Raw genomic sequence first — 21,655 nt, forward strand, 5'->3', positions numbered from 1 at the left:
GGTGCCCAGGAGACGGGGCTGGCTGGAGCTCAGGAGGCCAGGCTGGCAGGGGCAGCTGTGCTGAGCTGGAGCCTGGCACCCCTGTGCCATGGCTTGGGGAGGCACTGAAGGTCCCAGGAGCCTGGCACCCCTGTGCCATGGCTTGGAGGGGCACTGAAGGTCCCAGGAGCCTGGCACACCTGTGCCATGGCTTGGGGAGGCACTGAAGGTGCCAGGAGCCTGGCACCCCTGTGGCATGGCTTGGGGAGGCACTGGAGGTGCCAGGAGCCTGGCACCCCTGTGGCATGGCTTGGGGAGGCACTGAAGGTGCCAGGAGCCTGGCACCCCTGTGGCATGGCTTGGAGGGGCACTGAAGGTGCCAGGAGCCTGGCACCCCTGTGGCATGGCTTGGGGAGGCACTGGAGGTGCCAGGAGCCTGGCACCCCTGTGGCATGGCTTGGGGAGGCACTGAAGGTCCCAGGAGCCTGGCACCCCTGTGCCATGGCTTGGGGAGGCACTGAAGGTGCCAGGAGCCTGGCACCCCTGTGGCATGGCTTGGAGGGGCACTGAAGGTGCCAGGAGCCTGGCACCCCTGTGGCATGGCTTGGGGAGGCACTGGAGGTGCCAGGAGCCTGGCACCCCTGTGGCATGGCTTGGGGAGGCACTGGAGGTGCCAGGCCATGTGGAACTGGGGCTGCAGGGCCCGGGCTGGGTGTGGGTGCAGCTCACAGCTGAGGCTGGGCAGAGCCCTGAGGGCTGGGAGCTCTCACACCTGTGTAAAGCAGCATTCCCTCGGCAGAAGTGACACAGCTGAGGGACATCGACTGTCAGTGTCACCCCCAGGTGTTTTTCACTTGCTTTTGTTGGTGAGATACTTTCTTCCACTGGAAAGGGCGACACAATATATCATCTGGAGCCTTGCCCAGATGAACAGTGCATGAATGCACTTGGAAGTGTTTGAGCTTTATTATGGTCTTTGAATCAGCAGCTATGCACGATTTGGCAGTCACTCTGACTGAAAGCTGAATGCTAAAGCCCAGGTTTAAGCTGTGATGAAAAATGAATGCTTTTGTCCCCTATTTCTATAGTAGCATGAAATTGTGGAGTTTGTGTGCCTGTGTTTTTCCTGGCTACAGAACTGGGTTCAGTAACATCTGTCTCTGCAGGGACAGGCTGGGTACTGCAGCGCACAGTGAAGCTGCAGCTGGTGCAGAATCCAGCAGTGTGATTTGTACCCATGGTGATCCCAGCCCCTGTGAGCTGTGCAGATGGGAATGCTCAGTGAGCAGGAGCTGCCTTCCCAGTGTATTGAGCTGTCAAACCTTAGATGTATTATTTGGGATAAAGAACATTTTTTTTTCTCTTTTTTTTCCTCCTTATTGAGTAGTGCAGTCAAAGCTTAATAATGAAGGTACTTTTCAAGTTCTTAAAAGTCTTGTCCATTCACTGGGTTTAGCTTGAACGATCCACAGCTGGAAATTGCTGCTTATCCATTCATTTTCCATTCTTGTCATGGACAACCAGGTATAAGGAAGACACAGAAATATGTCCTGGAAGGACTGGGACAGCAGCCTGGGGAAATGTCTATAGTGGGCCTCTTGGATTGGCAGTGTTTGGGAATGGGATTATCTTTAATCTCAGCTGGTCTCACATGACAGAGCTGATTTAGTGTGGAAAAGCATAGTTTATGTCTGTACAGTATAGACATAGTCCACTAGTCTAAAAAGAAGTTGGAATAAGATGGAAGTGCTAAACCATGAAGAAAAAATAAAATAGCCTGAAGTGGAGTAAAGTAGCTTGGTGAACTGCAGATATTGGTAGAGACTAACTTCCTCCTACAAAGAACTAGTTCATTATTCTGATAATCCACATGTGCAGAGCTTTGATACCAAATTCACTCAATCCTAGGGGTTTTTTTTTGGTGCATTTATGCAAAAGCTTAGACTAAGATTATCAGATATTTCTTCTTTTTATCCTGAAAAATCTCAAGGCATAATTGTTTCCTCAATATGGAAAGGAGTAACAGTTCTACAGCTTCTTTGGGGGCTCTCCAAGCTCACAGCTAAACAACAAAGTAGTGATGAATTTCAGGGGTCTGAGCATTTTTTTTTTAATTTAACATGTTACTGAACAAAACTGGGGCTTTTGTTAGGAGAATTTATCAATGCCATGACTCTGAATATCTCTACAGTATTGTGTGAAACAAACATTAATTTACTGAGCCTTTCCAGACATTGTTACTGACTGCTGGCTTTGTGCTACTGGTTTACTAGTTTTGGTTTTCTTATGATCATCTCACTCCTGGTTAGACAGGGCTGTTTTAGAGGGAAAAAGTAATTTTTAAATTTGGGGTTGATTGTTTGCATATGATGTGGCAAAGTAAGAAATGGTTAATAATAGAAGCCAGTTAGGCTGAAGTGCTGCATTGACTTTCCGTTGTATCTCTGCGTCTGTGGCTTCTTTGTAGCACAGAAGAAAAGAGGGCAGTCTGCTGTCTTGTAATAATTGCAGGAAAGATAGATTCACTAATTAGAACCAGAGCCAGTGTTTAAATAACATTTCTTTTCTGAGCAAGTCCGGCACACTGGACAAATTGCAGCTGCTTTACTGAGGTTGGAGATGCAGTAGCATTTGGATTTGAGCACACTGGGCAATAAAATCATTCTTGCACAGTGGTGATTCATTTCTATATTTGCGTATTAAAAATTTAAAAATACATGATGTGTTAATACACTAAAGAAAACACAGTTTTCTGATTCAGATGATCACTTGGTTAAACTGTTGTCTGCTCCTGCTTAAGACTACATCTCTTTCATTTTGTTTGCTTTTGGGTTTTTTTTGTTACATCCCTGAGATTTCTAAGTTAGCCTGAGGAAGTAAGATGCAATCCTATGTCCTATGCATATATTGGAGTAAATGAGATTTTAAAAATACAGGGCTGGTTCATTTAATATCAAATGCTCTACAGCCATAAACTTAAAAACTTCATGCAGTGAGAAGTGGATACTGTGATGCTTTTGTGAATAATGCATGTAGAGCCTGATGCAATGCAAAGGAAAATAATTAGACTTCAGAGTGCCTGTGGGCAGGCTGTGAGAAGTTCTGTATGCATTTACTTGTTCATTCTTCATTGTGCCTCTTCTCATCATTTGAATCTGGTGCCACAGGCTCAGATGTGCTATTTTCCTTTTTTTTATTTTTCCCCTGAATTTACCTGTCTCCTTCACCCAAGCCATTTCACAAATATCGATTAATTTTCTTTTCAAAGGGACATGGTGCAGAAGAAGCAGGGGAAAATGTCTGTAGTAAAACAGGATGAGGCAGGAGGCTCCGTACAGCCCAATGTCGACTCTGTGGTTGTTCCACAGTCCTTCCAGCTGTCCCAATGACAGTGCCCATGATTGATTCCTGGAACCAGTTCAGTGGGACTGGGGAGTTCTGGGTGTCCCTTGTTTCTGCTGGTGGGAGGCTGTAGGGTTTCAAGGAGGTCTGGTGGAGAAGGGAGGAACAAGGTGGGTGTGGTAAGGTCCTTGAGTGCTTTGGCAGCAGGGACAGAGGGGAAGCAGCCCCCTCAGGCGCCTCAAGGTGGCTTCTCTCAAGCAGGTTTTTTATTTCCACACCTTCCATGCTTCCCCTTGCTCGGGAGTGCAGGATTGGTATCCCTGGCCTGCTGTTCCTTTCTGCAGTGTGCTCAAGACAGAGGCTGCTGGGGCAGGGAAACAAACACGGGGAATTTGTTCAGATGCAACAATTACAGAATGCCTTAACTCTGTGTGCACCTCTGTCCTTCTCTATTGCCACCGAGGAAAGACATGGCTAGGAGGAAAGACAGCTAATTTCCAGGCAATTTTCTTAGAGGAAAACTGCTTAAAAACAAACAAATCACAGTTCATGGTGCTGGTTGTAAGACCCATTAGAAATGGTGGTTGTTTTACACATACTTTGTTCATTTCTCATGAGGTAGTGATGATTCAGTTGTAACTATCGGTACAGTCTGTTTTACAAACTTTGATGAATTTAAGCTGATGTTTCCTTAAGCAGGGTAGAGATAGAAATGAAAAAATGTTTATATGTGTCAGTTTTGGAGTGCTTTTGGAAATAAACAGCGTGTTTTTTTGCTGGCAGGATTTGAAATCTAGCAATCAGCGAGATGAAATTGCTGCAGCACGTGTATCCCTGAAGGAAAATTCTGCATTCCTACATTCAATATGTTCAGCTTGTTTGGAACATTCAGATGTTGCATCCCTTACAGCCAGCAAGGATTCAATTTGCAATGAAATACAGAATGCTCTCAATGTAATTTCTAATGCTTCCCAAGGAGTTGGAAATAAAGTGGAGCAACCTGCATCTCGCACAGCTACTCTTGGAAGTGCACTTGATGAGCTTGAGGTATGTAAACATGTGAGATTACAGTATTTTTGGAAAAAGTTTTTAAATTTTTTAATAACTATTGGTATCATAAATGATGAGCCTGAAGGCATTAAAGATTGTTACTCTGCTTAGTCCTAGTCTAAGTAGTATCACTTGAAATGATCTCATTGAGATGGTTCATTGAAATGAAATTTTCTTCAGAGGAGTTTGGAATTAAGGCTTCATGTGTGTGCAGTGTTTGGCTCCCTTGGAGCAGAGGGCAGAGTCAGCTCCAGTTGTGTCACTGCTGCTGGAGACAGACACATCCTGCAGGAAGTGGGCAGAGCCCAGGAGTTCAGTGTGCCCAGAAGTGATTCTCAGCTGGCAATGCCCACTGCTGCCTTGGCTGCATTTGAGCTGCTGCCCTGCAAGCTGAGTCCTTGCCTCCACAATGCGTCAGTGGGATCATTCTGTAATTTGTATAATCGAGCAATTCAGAAACCTCATTATATTTGCTGCTTATCATTAAATAAAGCAACATAGCCAATATGCTTTCACCACCTCTGCATTTCTGCTTCCATTATTGAAGCAAATACTTGGAGAAAGGCAGCACTTTCTCCATTCCTGATCTCATCTGAAGCTTTTCTATGGAGTTTTTCCTTTTTCTCAGGGCTGCTCTGGCTCTCTCCAGCGTTATTTTCCATTGTCCTGCCAGAAATGGTGAAAGATCTCCTGTAGGTGAGGCTACAGACCATGATCTTCATGGGGTGTAACTGATGTAGGCCCAGATCAACACAAGGAATGTATGTTTCTAAACACATTTGCAAATATGAGTGGTTTTGATCATGAATTCTTGGAGTTAGCAGGTCTCACCATCTCAGTGCTAAGACTGTGACACATTTTCAGGATAACTGATGTTAGGACTGATGGTAGTAGATTTTTATCTAGAAATTTCAAAGGAAGATTAAAGAAATACATTGAAATATGGCACAGATTTTGTAGTGGCAGTTTATTGATCAAAAAAGGCCTCTGTGGCATGCTCAAAGTCAAAGCAGACAGGTTTTTCCCCACAGAGGAGCAGGCTGCAATTGCACATTACGGGTTTTGAAATTACAGTTCCTAATCTATCTTCCTAATAAATGGAAGTAAAAAGAAACATGTAAGTGTAATACATAACATGTTACAGTGTAGCTGTGTATGACAAATGAGATTCCTTATATGAGACCCTGGATTTACCTGGTTTGCTTAAAAATTAAAAATAAAAAGAAATGCCGAAAGAAGTGCATTTTGTTACTGCAGATGAATTAATCTGACTCCGTGTAAGCAGTACTATTTAAAAATGCAGTAACGCTTATTTTTGTTCTAAAATTTGAAATTTTTGATGTACACAAAATGGGCAAAAAAGTATTTTGAATTGAATTTGTTTTTACTTGGAAATGTAAGAACATAGAAGTCTGATGGTTGTAAAAAGCTGTTTGGTTATCAAGTTGTAAATATATTTTTACCTGGGTAGCACAAATGGGAATTGAAGCTGTGTGAGTTAGATAAAGCCCAATTTATAGAGCATTTAACTTCAGAAATGATTTTATGAGTTACATGGTTACACTTTTCTTGCTTTACAGAAAGTTCTGTTGGCTAAGGACCTGAAATAACCTTTGCTCTATCTTCTTGTTGCAAATACAGTGCCATGAAATAGATTGATGCAGTAAATAGTCTGGTGGGAACAAATCTCATTAAATGTTTATAGTGTGGAAATGTATCTCGGAGCTTACCCAACAATCTAGTATCTAGATGTTTTGCAATATCATTCTTCCTTTGCCAGTGCTGGCACTGTGAAAGTTATTAGAGATTTATAGGTGAGGAAACCACCAGTAAAATTAGAGCAGCTAACTCTTAAATCAGTAGATTCTCAACAATTTCTCTTAAAGGCTCCCTATAACTACTGTGTCGTTTGTAAATAAACACAAAATTGTAACTTTAAAATTTAATTGCATATTAAGATCTATGAAAAGAGCATATTGGGTGCAGGTTATCTAATGCCTTTCCCTGGTCTTTCATCTTGTGAGTGCAGAGATTTCTCACAAAATGATGCAGGTCCTGCATGCCTGAGTCTCTGTGGGTGTGTTCAGCTGCTCTGTGGTCCTTGAGTGACTGTGACCATCCAATTTAGCAGCTACAGTGAGATGCCAAAAAGGCTGTAAGATGCCAAAGTCACTCCAGAACTTCACCAAACGCAACCAAGTTTCTGCATACCCATGGGCCCTCTTTTTTTCCTGAATCAGACCAGTGAGGGAGAAAACAGGGATCTAATCATTCCTCTTAAATGCTCCCTTATGCTTGAGTCTTTGAGCTGCTTCAGAGTAGCCTACTGCTGTTTAGCCTGTCAAATCAAACCCACCAGAGACTGCTTCTTGTGTGTCTGGTGTCTTCTCATTGTATCTTCTCTTTCCTGTGTCGATGTACTGATTATGAATAAGTAATGAAATTATTTGAAGAATTTTATTTGTAGGGCAGAGTCTGTTTTCCTGGCTGTTACTGCCTAGATTATTTTTCATTCAGAGATGAACCATAGTAGCTTTTTAGCCAGTGCTGTTTGTCCATCTTGGTGTAAGCTTTCTCCTAATTGTCTCCCAAAGGAGGACATTTCTGTTTTGGGTCAGCTGAGATTTGAAGGCAGTAATCTTTCCAGCTGATTGTATAATTGGCTGTGGCTGCCACGTGTGTCATAGTCTTCCCCAGACAGTGGAGCTGTTTTTTCTGCAGCAGCACTTCAGTGCTCTACCTGCCAGGTGTGTTTTGCATTATGATGGACACTGCATGTGCAGCTTGGCATGGAGGGGCTGCTGGAGATACAGGAGCTTGCAGAGAAGCTGCTGCTGCAGTGAAGAGTGGCCCCGAGGCACAGCTTGAGCAGATGTGAGGGACCCCAGAGCCCCTTGGTGTTAAGGGCTCTAACAGGAATGAGGGAGGCAGAGTTTCAAATCTCTCACACAAGCTTGTGACTCAAGTCTCCTTGCCTCACTGTTTAAGCTTTTATCTTATGGTGTTCTAATATAACACTTTCATTTCTAGTTTAAGCTAGACAGTCCCTGAAATCGTCTTGTTAAATCTAAACTGAAAAAAAAATTCAAATCCTGCAGTTTGCCATTAGTCTGGCGCTTAGTGGATAAGTGCAGATAAGTTCTGATTTACCTGAATTCCCTATCAGGGTATCTGGCATAGTTTTCTTGTTTAATATTTCTTCTGAAAGCTTGAAACCACCTATGGATGTGATGTATGAGGTGAACAGGTGTTGCAGGTATCTTTTTATGAAAATCCTTTCCTTAGGATTTTTTCTCCTGAGAAGCTGAGAGGCCTCAGGAACAAAATGTAAACATTGATTATCTGCTGCTGTGGAATGCAACAGGTGCATCTGTGATTGGTCTCATGTGGTTGTTTCTAATTAATGGCCAATCACGGCACAGCTGTCTCTTTCTCTGTCTGAGCCACAGACCTTTGTTATTCATTCTTTTCTATTCTTAGCCTAGCCTTCTGATGAGAACTTTTTCTTCTATTCTTTTAGTATAGTTTTAATGTAATATATATCATAAAATAATAAATCAAGCCTTCTGAAATATGGAGTGAGATCCTCGTCTCTTCCCTCATTTGAAAACCCCTGTGAACACCATCACAAACAGGTGTATGTGAAGTCCAGGTTTGGAGATTAGGATCATAATGACACAGTTTCAGATGTTCAGTTATATTAATGATTACTGCTTTAAATTTCTTCAAATGCTGAAGCCCAGATATACTTACTTTCACATTTTATGAAAATGTCATTGTCTCCTTTTCTCTCTCTTTAGAATATTTACTTGCCACACAAATGTAATTAATTTTATCAAGCCAGAAGAGTTGTCTGCTTTTGTTTACCCTAAGGACTCTTATATCTATGTCTGTCAGGATCTCTAGCTGGTTAGAGTGACCCCAAGAAGAGTTCGAAAGTCTCTTTTCCCAGCCCGATGCTTGAAGAGTCAGGGCTCTTCATTTCTGGGTCTCAAGGTTGTTCATTGTATCTTATCTATAAAATTCTTTCTCCTGCCCTGCCGAGATCCATCCAGCAGGACAGTTCCAGGCTCTGCCTGCCCCTAGGGCAGTGTTATGTCTTTATACTAAAAACTATGTGTACAATGTTTACAATGTAAATTCCAAATTTACAATGTAAATTTCCAATACCTATCAACTGTGTTAGACAGTGAGCTTCTACTCTAGACCAATCTAAAAGTGCCACCATCACAGCAGAAGATGGAGGCCAAGAAGAAGAAGGAGAAAGGCTGGACACACCCAGATCCCTCCATCTTGCCTCCTGAACTCCCATACCAAAACCCTAAAATTTACTTTTTCACCCTGTGATAACTTCACTGTTATTCTGCTCAAACTGTTGTGGCTTGCTGATCTTCGTATAAGGTTTGTCATTTGCTCCACGGGTCATAATCAAACCCACAGGTGTTTTGGGCTCCGTGCCAGGGTCTCTGAGCCCCCTGGCAGGGGTCTAGGCTGTCCTGGACAGCCAGAGGAAGGTTCTGGGTTCCCACATATGTCCTTTGGAAAAATAATCATTAAACAAAAGCTGCAGTTTTTATCTTTGCCCATATTAAGCCTGTTAAAAGTGGCAGCAGTGACTTTCTGCCACAGTGTGGGACTGATTAGACTAAAAATCAGCAGAACCAGACTCCTCGTGTAATGTGACTCAGCTTTCTCAGCTGTGAGCTAGCACTGCTGGCTCTGAGTTAAATCCAGAGGTTCTCTGAAAGACTAAAGTTTATAGGCATTGAACCCCTCTTTGAAACCGAGCTTAAGCTCTGGCCTGAGACTCTGAATGGCAGAGAGAACCTGGGTTTGTCTGCAAATGACCTCTGTGTGTAGCCCCACGAGGGAAAAGTGAATCTGTCATGGTCAGAAGGATTTTGGATGCTTCCAGTGGAAAGGGTCAGCAGCACATCTGGGAAGCATAATGTCACTGCAGTTCCTGCAAGTACAAAATAAAGCAGCAGCTTCATTGAACTGACTTTTCTTACCTGTGCTCCTCTTTTTTTTCCAGAATTTGATAGTCCTGGATCCTCTGGTGGTGAACGAGGAGAAGGTGAGGCCGTCCCTGGAGCAGCGGCTGGAGGCGATCATCAGCGGGGCGGCGCTGCTGGCCGACTCCTCGTGCACGCGGGACTCGCACCGCGAGCGCATCATCGCCGAGTGCAGCGCCATCCGCCAGGCCCTGCAGGAGCTGCTGGACGAGTACCTGCGCTCCGTGAGTAACCAGCGCGGGGAGCTGAGTAACCAGCGCGGGGAGCTGAGTAACAAACGCGGGGAACTGAGTAACAGACATGGGGGAACTGAGTAACAAACTGAGTAATGAACACGGGGGAACTGAGTAATGAACACGGGGGAACTGAGTAATGAACGTGGGAGAATGAACACGGGGAAGCTGAGTAACGGACATGGGGGAACTGAGTAACGAACTGAGTAACGAACGCGGGGGAGCTGAGTAACGACCGACAGGGGAACTGAGTAACGAATGCGGGAGAACTGATAATGAACACGGGGGCACTGAGTAATGGACATGGGGGAACTGAGTAATGGACATGGGGGAACTGAGTAATGAACTGAGTAATGAACACGGGGGAACTGAATAATGAACACGGGGAGCTGAGTAATGAACGTGGGAGAATGAACATGGGGAAGCTGAGTAACGGACATGGGGGAACTGAGTAACAAATGCGGGAGAACTGAGTAACGAACACAGGGGAGCTGAGTAATGGACATGGGGAAACTGAGTAACGAACTGAGTAACAACCACAGGGGGCTGAGTAACGAATGCGGGAGAGCTGAGTAACGAACACGGGGGCACTGAGTAACGGACACAGGGGCACTGAGTAATGGACACGGGGGAACAGAGTAATGAACACAGTGGGAACTGAGTAACAGACACAGGGGAGCTGAGTAACAGACAGGGGGAACTGAGTAACAAACACAGTGGGAACTGAGTAGCAGACACGGGGGCACTGAGTAACAAACACGGGGGCACTGAGTAATGAACACAGGCGAGCTGAGTAATGGACACGAGGGAACTGAGTAATGAACACGGGGGAACTGAGTAACGAACACAGGAGAACTGAGTAATGAACACGGGGCACTGAGTAACACACGCGGGGGAACTGAGCAACCAACACGGGGGAGCTGAGTAACGGACACAGGGGGGCTGAGTAAGGGACATGGGGGAACTGAGTAATGAACATGGTGGGAACTGAGTAACGACCGTGGGAGAACTGAGTAACAGACATAGGGCACTGAGTAACATACGGGGGACAGGGCGGCTGAGTAACAAACACAGGGGAGCTGAGTAGCACTCACGGGGGAGCTGAGTAATGAATGCGGAGGAACTGAGTAACAGACATGGGGAATGGAGTAACAAACATGGAGGAACTGAGTAATGACTGCTGGGGCGCTGAGTAACGAATGTGGGGGAACTGAGTAACACACACGGGGGCACTGAGTAATGAACTGGGGCACTGGAAATGAACGCGGGGTACTGAGTAATGAACTGGGGCACTCATTAAGGCATGTGGGGGATCTGAGCGACATTGAACACAGGGGACTGAGTAACAGAGGGCAACTGAGTAACAGACACAGGACAACTGAGTAACAGACACAGGGCAACTGAGTAACAAACATGGGGCAACTGAGTGACAGACACGGGGCAACTGAGTAACAGACACAGGGCAACTGAGTAACAAACACGGGGCAACTGAGTGACAGACATGGGGCAACTGAGTAACAGACACAGGACAACTGAGTAACAGACACAGGGCAACTGAGTAACAAACATGGGGCAACTGAGTGACAGACACAGGGCAACTGAGTAACAAACATGGGGCAACTGAGTAACAAACATGGGGCAACTGAGTGACAGACACGGGGCAACTGAGTGACAGACACGGGGCAACTGAGTGACAGACACGGGGCAACTGAGTAACAGACACGGGGCAACTGAGTAACAAACATGGGGCAACTGAGTGACACAGCCCAGCTCGGGCCTGCCTCAGCACCTCCTGCTCTGGGAGCTTAGCATTTAATAAAGGATTAAAGTGCAGTTTAACCTGCATTTCACAAAATGATCTTTTAAAGGTTGAAAGAGACATTTTTCTCCAGAAATCTAAGCAAAAACTAAATGCACATCCCCAGCATGAGTATGAATTGTATTAATTGTGTTGTGTATATAAAGTCTGTGGAAAATGCCGTACCACAGATGAAATGTACGTTGGGGTTATTTTATGCTTGTTGTGAACTGTCACTGATTCAGAACAATCTTTCATATGCCAGAAACAAGAATTTTTTGGTAATACCACTTCCTATTGGATTGGAAATGTAATCTCTGTTCCTGTAGAATGCAGCAATTTAAATAATAATTTCTGAAAAGGTAAGCAGTCTGTTAGTGTTGTTTTTGAGTAGGGTGTTGACACCAGAAGAGGAGAAGAGCACCGATGTACAAGTGTTAGAATGACTAAATTGCTATATTGGGAAGACAGGCATGTTGGGTAAATCCAAAAATCTGATTGTCTGACATGCTTGTAGCTATGAATTTGAAAAGGAACGTAGTTTGCCTTTTAGAATTGATTTTTCTTTTAGATTTGAAGAATGGGTTTGACACTTGTTACATCTGGCAGGTAAATGTTGAAACAGTGGAGACTCAATACTGTTAATATGGGTACACAATGTTAATTTCATGCTTTTAATCTGTAAACATTATCTGTAGGCATAATGTTCTTTTCTAAAGATACCTCAGGATGATTCATCGAGCATACTGAGGGAACAATTGTGTGATACAGATATTTGTTCCCTTTTTGGGAACCTGAAATTCCTTTTTGTTCTGTAAGTCATAGCAGTTAACACAATCAAAAGCTATTCTAAAGAGACTGTTTACTTTGTCTTATTTTATTGTCCTTAGGATAATGTAGTGTAGGGACTAAAATAATTATGCATGTCAGATTTTTTTTTTCATCTGACAGATATTGTGCTTTTTGATATTTCTCTTTGTTTATTAGAAGTTTACAGATACTTCATTAAAGTCAAATTGTGTTTCAGGCCTTACACCAGAGAAATGTGCTGTGAAAGTTTTAATAAAAATGCTGTTGAATGCAGCCTTAATTCTTGAACCTCTCTGGAAGTGCTTTACACATGGGTTAGATAGTGAGATTTCTTCAGCTCTGGTTAGCTTGGAATGTAAATCTTTGGTACATTGTTGTAGCAGATTTCTCTTGCAATGTCTGTTCTAGGGTGGGTCAGGGTTTGCTGTTAAGTGGCTGAAAGTTTTATGCAGGAAGGCATCCACCTTTTATGCTTGGACTTCATGATCTTGAAGGGCTTTTCCAACACAAATAACTCTATGATACTAAGCAGAGCACGTGGCAGGATGCAGATGTGGTGAACAGCATCCCATATTAGTCCAAAAGATTTCCATGGGTTTGTCCCAAGAATGCTTTCTGATGAATCTCTGGTGTGAAACTACAGTATCTTCAGTCAAATGGTCTTAAATTTTTACTCTTGAAACAAAATTGTGATGATCTTTTCTACTTCAGAAATAATAATGGTTTTAGGGGTATATAATGTACAGTAGGTGGAAAAGAATAATACATAACCCACCCCACTGACTTGAGAAAGTCAGAAAGCAGCTATTGAAATATGACAGTAAGGGAAAGTGTCATATAATTTGCTGCAGAACATAGTGAATGCACAAGGTGGCAAAGACAAGGAAGCAGAAAAGAGAAAAGATTTAAAGGCATGAGGTTACCTAACAGGAGGGAATGACAAGTTTTTAGTTTCTTTTAGAGCTCTTCTTATATGAATGGAAACACTCTCACTGAGAACAGTTTATGGCTATTACTGAGACTGTGTTAAGTAAGTTTTTCAATGAGAGGATTACCAGATGTCAGTTACTTTATCTCGCAGCTCTAACTCACTGAAGAAAAGATGATAGATCCAGGAAACAGTGCTGATTTATCAGTGTCTTTTTGGCTCTTCTGTTAGTAGTTTCAACAAGCCAGGCCTGGGAATTGAATGAGCTGTAAAGATGATGACAGGCATTTGTTATCATAGCACAGTTTAAGCACAATTTACTTTTCCTCTCCTTGGGAACACTGTTGTACTCCACAGGCAAGTGCTTTGTCTGTGGAATACTTCATGGGTGTTTGTGTGTCTGCCCTCCTGGCTTGTGCCTGTGCTGAGTGAGCTCCAGAGCCTCTGTGCCACAGCTTGTACAGAGAGTGGAAACCTTTCCTTGCCCACAATGCACACAGGGTGTGCTTTGCTCTGGCTCTGTGCTCCTGGTGTGTGGCTCCCAAGCTCAGCCTCCCCGCTGCCCTTTCAGCCCTCTGCACTCCCTCACAGGCTGTGCTGCTCAGCTGCTCCAAAGGCTTTGTTTTCCTGGAGCTGGCTCTCCTGGTTCTTGCTGGCACATTGCCTTGATCACTTGCCTTAAAGCTTCTCACTGTGTGAGTGTTGCCCGTGGAGCTGCACTGCCCCAGGTACACCTCAGCCAGTAAGTGCCCCCTCCACAGATCCTCCTCTGGCAGCTGCTTGGCCAGGAAGCTGCTCTGATGGCATCCATGGCATCCAGCCTCTCTTTGCCTCTGGTGCTGATGGTGGATGTGCCCTGCCTGGTACATGTGGAGCTTAAACAGGGCCATTGCCAGGGACTTGGGTGCGTGAATTCTGTGCAGGTTCTGCATTGTCTGTTCTTTTGAAGCTGGGCCTCGGTGCTTGAACTTGGATGAGGGACTTGTCTTTACAAACTGCGGCTCTGCTGGTAGGTAAAACTAGCAGTGAGAAAGAAAAGAAACAATGGGAAGGATTCCACTGATTGATGAATGGAATCAGAGAGAGAGACTTTTCTTCACAGACAAACTGTAAGTCTGCTGATAAATAAAACTGGATACTGAGAGACGAAAGAAACAATGGGAAGGAATCCTAAATTCCATAGGAATTCCACGGATTGCCACAAAGAAAACGAAAAGGGGGGCAGGGTTATACATTAGAAGAGGGTTTCAGGTATGAGACATTTTGGGAAGTCTGTGCCTCTGAAGTACCTCAGGCAATGGGGAAGAGAGATGGACATGCGGCCAGGAAATTAGGATAAAAAGGGGGCTGCATCCTCAGATTTTGAGAGACACCAGGGGAAATGCCCCATGGCCTCTCCCTGTATTTGAATAAAATTACAGGGCTCCTCTGTCTCTTTTTTGGATATAAACCTCTGGTGTTTGTGGATTAATTTTCCTGACAAACTGTACAGGAACTTAGGATTTATTAGCACGAACATTTGAAAGAAGATAAGGAGTATTGCTTTTGTGGTTCCTAAATTTGTTTCTTTTATTTTCCTCAATTATTTAATGTGTCTAATAAGCCTCAAAGGCATCAAAGATTAAGAGTTTCTTGGTGTCAGTGAGATAAATTTTTAATTTTTTTTTAAAAGAGAGTTTCTAATGCAAGCTTGGAGAATCATCTTTTCAGAAGACACTTGATTTTACATGAGTGTCTGTTTTTCACAGAGGTTTTATCACAGTGAATCATACAATGCAAAGTGAAGCAAAATGCTCTCCACAAGAACCTAAACATTTTTCTGTTCACAGAGTAATTCAGACACACAGGAAATTGCAAACACATTTATAATTCTTCTGAAAGGCAGCAGGTCTTTTTCTGAATTGTTCCAGAAATTCTTCAAAATTATTTGTGTACTGTTGTTAGCCTTTCTGAATTTTACTCATAGACACAGGTTATTAGGGGACATATTTGTGTTTTAGGACATCCAGTAACAGGAATTGCTGCTGTGGGTTTGGATATCTTATCAATGGCAGAATCATACTGTCATGTGTCAGTAGTGGAATAATGTATCCCCTGGAGCAATCACATTGTTCTGGTAATAAGCACTTGCTTTTTCCTAGTGACAAGCTCTTGTCTCTTCATCCTTTGCAATGAGGAGTTGCTGCCCTCAGTGGAGTGCAGCAATACGAGCTCCATGTTCTGTGAGTTGTGGTTTTAGTCCCGGCAAGGACATTCCCTTCCCTGGGGGCACAAGGGATGATGGAGCTGTGCTGAGCCTGGCTGGAAGTGGCTGTTGTGAGCAGCACTCAGTGCTTGCAGGTGCTGCTGTGTCTGCCATCATTAAACAGGGAGCTGTGCCTGAACAATTGTTCTGCATCCTCATCTGGCTTTCAGCAAAGATCACTCCTGGATTGCTAGGGCAGGTCAGATACACTGCTGTGAGAGCTGCTTTCTGGAGCTGAAATCCCCTTACTGTCTGAATGTTGCTCCATCCTATTTGAGCTTCATTAGTTCTAGTTGATAGTTTTCTCACCTTATTATGGCCATAGGTTGGAGATACATGTGTGTGTTTGTATATATGTGGGTCAGTGTATTTTTCTGATTTTTCAGTTCTGATTTCACTTCCTTCTTGTGTATTCTAAAAGTGCTCGTTTTTGTGTCATGATTACCCACATGTTTGGGTCAGACATGGGTAATTCAGTCTGGATTGTGCCACAGGTGGTGGCAGCTGCTGTGTCCTGCTGTCCCACAGCTGTGCTGTGTGTGTGGCAGGGAGCAGAGCCAAACCAGCCCTTCTCACACCAGCCAAGCTTCCATTTAAACCTGTGAGGAGAGTAATGGTACATTTTACCTTGAGGCAGACCAGGAAGTGAACTGAAGTTGCCCACCTAGTACACATTTATATTACTGCTAATCAAGCCCTGGCCATCCATCCAGCCTGAGCAGGAATGTTGTGTGCTCGGTGGCAGAGCTCAGGAATGGCCAGATCATACCTGAGCCTTGCTGGGAATGCAGCTCCTGGAGCTTTATGAAACTGCCTTCCCTCAAGGCTCCCAAGCCTTGTCCTTCACCACCAGATTGTGTCCACAGCTTCTGGGAATGAGACCTGTTTGGATCTGAGCACATCAGCTGAGGTGCAGTGAGGGTGGGATGAGGAGCCAGGGTCCCTGGAAGCAGAGGGGCAGCTGGGACAGGGAGGGAGCTGGGCTGGGTGAGCCCTTGAGGGAAGGGTGGGCAGTGCAGAGCCTGCATTGCCATGGGGAGGGTCCAGCTCTGGTAAAGGGCACACAGTGCACAGCTGGCACTTGGGCTGCTGTGTCTCTCGAGGCTTCAGACTCTGACTGGTCACTTACTGGAACATGAGCATTGCAAATTCAAACCAGAAAATAGGTGGAAAACCAGGAGGGTTTTTTTATTGGTGCTGTGGTTCTGGGTCTTGTTCTTTGTCTCAGCTCTTAAATTTGGTTGCTGTGGAGCACTAATGCCTTGCTCTACCTCTCTATTGCGTAGTCTTCAACAGCAGCCTAAGGTCTGACCCACTGTCTGGATGTGGAGACTGTGATGGATAATGGTTTTTTGTGCTATTTCATGGCCATTCTTACTCTTGGAGAGTGGAGGGATGTAGAGATGCCTCAAGCATACTGATATCTCAGCTTGGCCTTACTTGTACTTCATGGTTTCCCCATGAAGAATTGTAACACTCTCCTGGTTGCCAGTGACACCTGAGGAGGTCAAAATAGGGGATGTTTGATTGTGCTTTATGGTTCCACTTCCTTTCACAAGTGTGCAACTTGCAAAGCTCTGTGTAGCTGCTCCCTGAAGAACTGACCCCAGACTTGCTAGACTCGACTAACAGGGACTTTGAGGAAATTCCATGTTAAAGTCTTCAAGAACAGAATGGCTTCTGGTTATTCATGGAAGGGGTTGAAATAACTGACTTCTTGAAATCCTTGGTTTTAAATCTGTTTTTTATTTCTGAGCAGATAAAACCCACTTTTATTTGTGCCTTTTTACAAAAAGAGTGGATTGGGATGTGCTTGCTTTACTGTCCTCTTCCTACTTAAACGTCTTAAGAAAACTGGAGTTCCAGAGAAGTTTGAAATTGAGGTATGTCAAAATGTAAACTAGAAGAATTTCCATGTGTGGGTGGGAAGTGTCACTCAGTTCTTTTCTTATTCATGGCTGGGGTTTTTTTATGACTTCATTGAATGTTATGTTTTTCAAAAAAGGATGTATTGCAGTAAAATTGGTACGCCTATATGGTATATTATGCTGGCATTTATGCAAGAAAATATGTAGTTTTCATTATTTTGTTGTTCACATTGTCTGAGTAGTTGATTGAGTTGACTTTGAACACTCCTACAGAGGATTTTCTTCTGTTTTGTATGCAGTACGTGTAATTGAAAATAATTTTTAAATGTTAACTTTCAGTGAACATTTTGTTTTATGGGGAAATTAGATATGAATTGTTAAGGAGGAGGATCTTAAGTGTACTTAAAAGACAGAAGTAGTCTAGTGAATTCCCCAAATAGATTTACAGCTGAAAAATAAGCTGCAGTTACATGTACCTGATTATGGATGCTCTTACAGACCCTGCAGTAATCTGGGATCTCTGCACGTGAGCTGGAGAAGGATAATGGAAGCTTTTCTCTCCTTCAGCCCTGCTTTTCATGGAATGGTTCTGAGCTGAGCTGTGTCAGGATTGACCAGCTCTGCACTGGAGGCTTGCACTGGAGTACCACAGTGTGAGGAGCAGCTCGTGGCTCCGTGGGGGCGACTCACTGCAAGAGTCAGGAATTTGTATTTAGTATACCTGGCAGCACTCAAAATATATTGGCTTGCTGAAGGCTAAATTTTTTTCAAGAAACCTTCAATAAAGCAGCATTTGCTCTCCCCAAGATGAAATAAATCCTTGATTATGGTAGTAAACAAGCATTAAAAATAATCAAGCATTTGTTAACTCAGCATCTACCTAGCTGTTTAGTTGACGGGAATTTTCCTGTTTTTAGAGTTTATTGGAAATAGTTGTTACTACCTAGGATTTTTCTCAACCAGTTTCCTGTTTTTTAGAGGATGTTAAACTGGTCATTTTCTGAAATATCAGGGTGCCATTTCTAGGAATGCTACTGAAGTTTGCTGTTTCAGGTGCATTTTTCATAGTTTTTATCCTCTGGTATAATGCAGCTGATTTTTGTCGTCCAGATATATTTCTAAATTTCATTCTGTTTCAGGTTGAAAGTTACTTTTTGTTTATGTATCAATTCTAATTAAACAGATCAATCATAACTGGATAGTTCAGGGAACTCTTCATACAATGTTGGTGTTGTGGGCCCATGGAAAACCCAAACCAGCCTGGCTGGAGTTGACTCTGCTTTAAGCAGTAGGCTGGACTGGATAATGTCCAGACATTGCTGCTGTCTTCAGTCTGTGGAGTCTGATGCCAAACATTTGAATAAATTCCAGTGTTTGTGCAATGTCCTGGATGACCCAGCCAGCTCCTTTTAATATACAGTAAATCCCATTATTTACTAGTGGAAGATTGAAAGATATTCAGGTAATGAAGCCAGGACAAGGAATTACATAAAGTAGTAAAAGGAAAGTTTCTTTCATTTCAGTAATCTCTGGTAATTTTCAGATGATGAAAGAAGAGTAGTTACTGTGTTAAATTCTGTTGTAATGAATCCTCTCTACAAAAAAATACCTTGTAGAAGTCACTTGGGAAGTGGTTGATTAAAAGCTCTCCCTAAGAATTTCATCACACGACTGCAGAGATCTATTGCATGGCTGAAAGCAAATGCTTTCCTTGTGGTTACTTGGATTCAGGATATTGTATGCCAGCAGCCTATGAGATGCTGCACTTCTTCATTTATGTACCAGGAGTGACTGCTCTTTGATAGAAGTGGAGACACCTGCAGAGTTGTCAGCTGACTTCTGGACTTAATTTCTTGTCTAGCTTCTCTTGATATTTTTTAATGAAGAATGAACAATGGAGCTTTAAGTGAAATAGCTTATGGACACTTTTCATGAAATCAGTACTGTATCATATTGCAGAAAAATTGTCATTCTTGGTCTCAATTGTTCAGCCACATCTTAAAACAGTGAGTTAAAGGAGATCAGGAACTTGAAGATCCAAATCCCAATTCCACATTTCCATCTTCTTTTTGAAAAGAAAACCAAAACAAGACTTAAAAAACCAAAACCCCATCTTTGTCTTTGATCACAAACAGCATTTCCTGGCACTTCGGTCTTATTTTAACTTTCCTTTTAGTGAAATATTTTCCAGTTGTTGTTTGTTGTTCCTGCCTGACATGCTACTCTTCTTCCTTAATTAAGTAAAATAAAAAGGAAGATTATAATTTTGTATAATTGCATTTGTGACCATTGTGTATGATCAGAAGGCTGGCTAAGTAAACAATGGAACCATCCCCCGCCCATCATATTAATAAAAAAGATGTGCTTTAGTCCTTTCAAGATCAGCTCTTCTCAAGAGCTGCTTTTCATGGTTGTTTTCTAAGCCTGTGTGGCCAATTGGCACATTTTCTTTCTCTTTGAATATGCAAAGAAAATAAATGTCTGAAGTCAGAGAGCTGCAGTGCTTAGTAGAATACATTAAATAAATGATTCTAATTGCTATATTTACTGGAAAATCCTTACTATCTTAGGTTATTCTAATTGTCCTTAACCATTGTTTCATTATCAGGAGAAAAAACAAAGGAAATTTATACAAAGATGGAAAGAAATGATAAGTCAGCTACTTGACTAGGAGCTGTACTCAGGAATAATCCAAGATTATCTTTTCTATCAAGGAGTGATGTTTCTAATTTTTTCTAAACCCTAATATTGTAGGGGAGGAATTATCAGTCTGTAAAAGAAGATAATTGGTAAAGGAATCCCTCCCTTCATTTTCTTGAGTATATTTAGCTCTTTGCAGGAGAAATGAAGAATAATAACCATTTTTTATTCCATATAAATAAGAGAAAATAAGAAATAAAATAATTACATACATCCTGGCAGCAGATAATGGAAAAAAACCCAAAACTGGAGCCCAAGGTAAATCTCTTCTCTGGGAACTTGGTTAGTGCTTCTTTTCTGCTTAGTTCAGCAAAAGATCACTGTGCTATTAATGTGCCTTTTCTGCCTGTGCAGCTGCACACATGGCCAGTGCACACACATGGCCAGATGCACATGAGCCAGAACCATTTTGGTTTTACAGTGCTATTTCCAGTCTACTGCTTGCAGGAATGAGGAAGTGAAACTGGGGAAACTTTGCAAAATTCCTGTAGAAAGCGTGAACTGAAGGAGTCCAAACAGTGAGCAGGTGAAGGAAAGGGGGAATGCTGTGTGACTGCTCGTAGCTGTTTGTAAGGAGGTAAGGTCAGAGTGGCATTTGGGATGTGTCCTACAGCTGGCAAGGAAGTGGAGCTTTTATTGCTTAGCTTTCAAGTAATCAGAAAAACTTGTTTCTAATTTGAAAAACAAGAGGCCTGATAATCTTTTGAATTCTGTCAGCCACCTCCTGTGTGGCATTAAAGCAGGACTTTGAAATGCAGTGCACTGGGATGCTGTGGGTGATGCTGGCAGATGCTGCCAGGGCTGGCAGCAGTTTTTACCTGTCCTCTGCTGAGCAGCTGGGAGCAGCTGACCAGATTGCTGAGATGAACAATTAGCCTGGATCCCAGGGGGAAGCAGAGTGCTGCTGCATGTGAGTGAGCATGCAGCATCTGAGCAAAGCCTGGGTGAGGCTGCCAGCTCCTCAGGCTGTTTGGCTCCTGCTTTATTGTGATCCTTGGAACACCTGCCTCTCTCAGCTCTAAGAATGGAGTTTTTGTAGAGCAAGACTGCTCAGCCACTGGCACCTCCACGTTCTTCCCAGAAAGACTGGGAACAGCACATCTGAAACTTTCAGAGTTTGGTCCCAAGGCTGTCTCACAGAGCTGGCAGGGCATATGCCTGTGTTTTGTCAGATCTGTTGTGCTTTCTCTGTTTCCATGGAAGACTCTGCTTTTGATAAATTGGTAAAATTTAATAGAAGAAGGATTCCTCTGGAGAATCTCCAGCTATATTCCTGATTTCTGATGCTGTGCTTCAGTTCTTGCTCTGTTTTTCAGTTTGTCTGTAGCATTGTCAGTGCCATTTTAAATGTCTGATAGAATTATAAGCAAATAGTAAGCTTTTTGTTTCTCATTCCATGTCTGGATGCAATGTGATTGGCAAAAGTCAGATATTAAAATTACTTGTTTGGCATTTATTCAGATGCAGATCTGGTAAAATACTATTGCAGATCCATTACAACTATAGCTATTACAACTTAAGTAAAATAGGCAGGCTGAAAAAAGGATCAGGAGGAATGGGTTTAGATTTTTGTTTAGACCACTAATTAAGGAAGGAAAGAATTTTTTTTTGTCCTCTAGCTTATTCTTGTAGTGAAGAGCCTGTGTACATGTGTGATACAGATCTGTGGGCCAGTCTGTAAATCTGG

At 43.0% G+C, this 21,655-nt stretch overlaps 1 protein-coding gene across 3 annotated transcripts in view; it reads left to right on the forward strand.

The window, feature by feature from the left end:
* Positions 1–21,655, forward strand: part of CTNNA3 (catenin alpha 3) — a 415,145-nt gene that overhangs the window by 69,036 nt on the left and 324,454 nt on the right. For 2 of the 3 annotated variants that reach the window (XM_030950971.1, XM_030950972.1), the window contains exons 5-6: positions 4,105–4,368; positions 9,407–9,610. In XM_030950971.1, the coding sequence (XP_030806831.1) occupies positions 4,105–4,368; positions 9,407–9,610 (468 nt within the window). Of the gene's footprint in view, positions 1–4,104; positions 4,369–9,406; positions 9,611–20,463; positions 20,546–21,655 lie in introns of those variants that run through there. The other variant, XM_030950975.1, reaches the window with a different exon arrangement.

Source organism: Camarhynchus parvulus, chromosome 6 (assembly GCF_901933205.1).
Source record: "Camarhynchus parvulus chromosome 6, STF_HiC, whole genome shotgun sequence".
Lineage (NCBI taxonomy): Eukaryota > Metazoa > Chordata > Aves > Passeriformes > Thraupidae > Camarhynchus > Camarhynchus parvulus.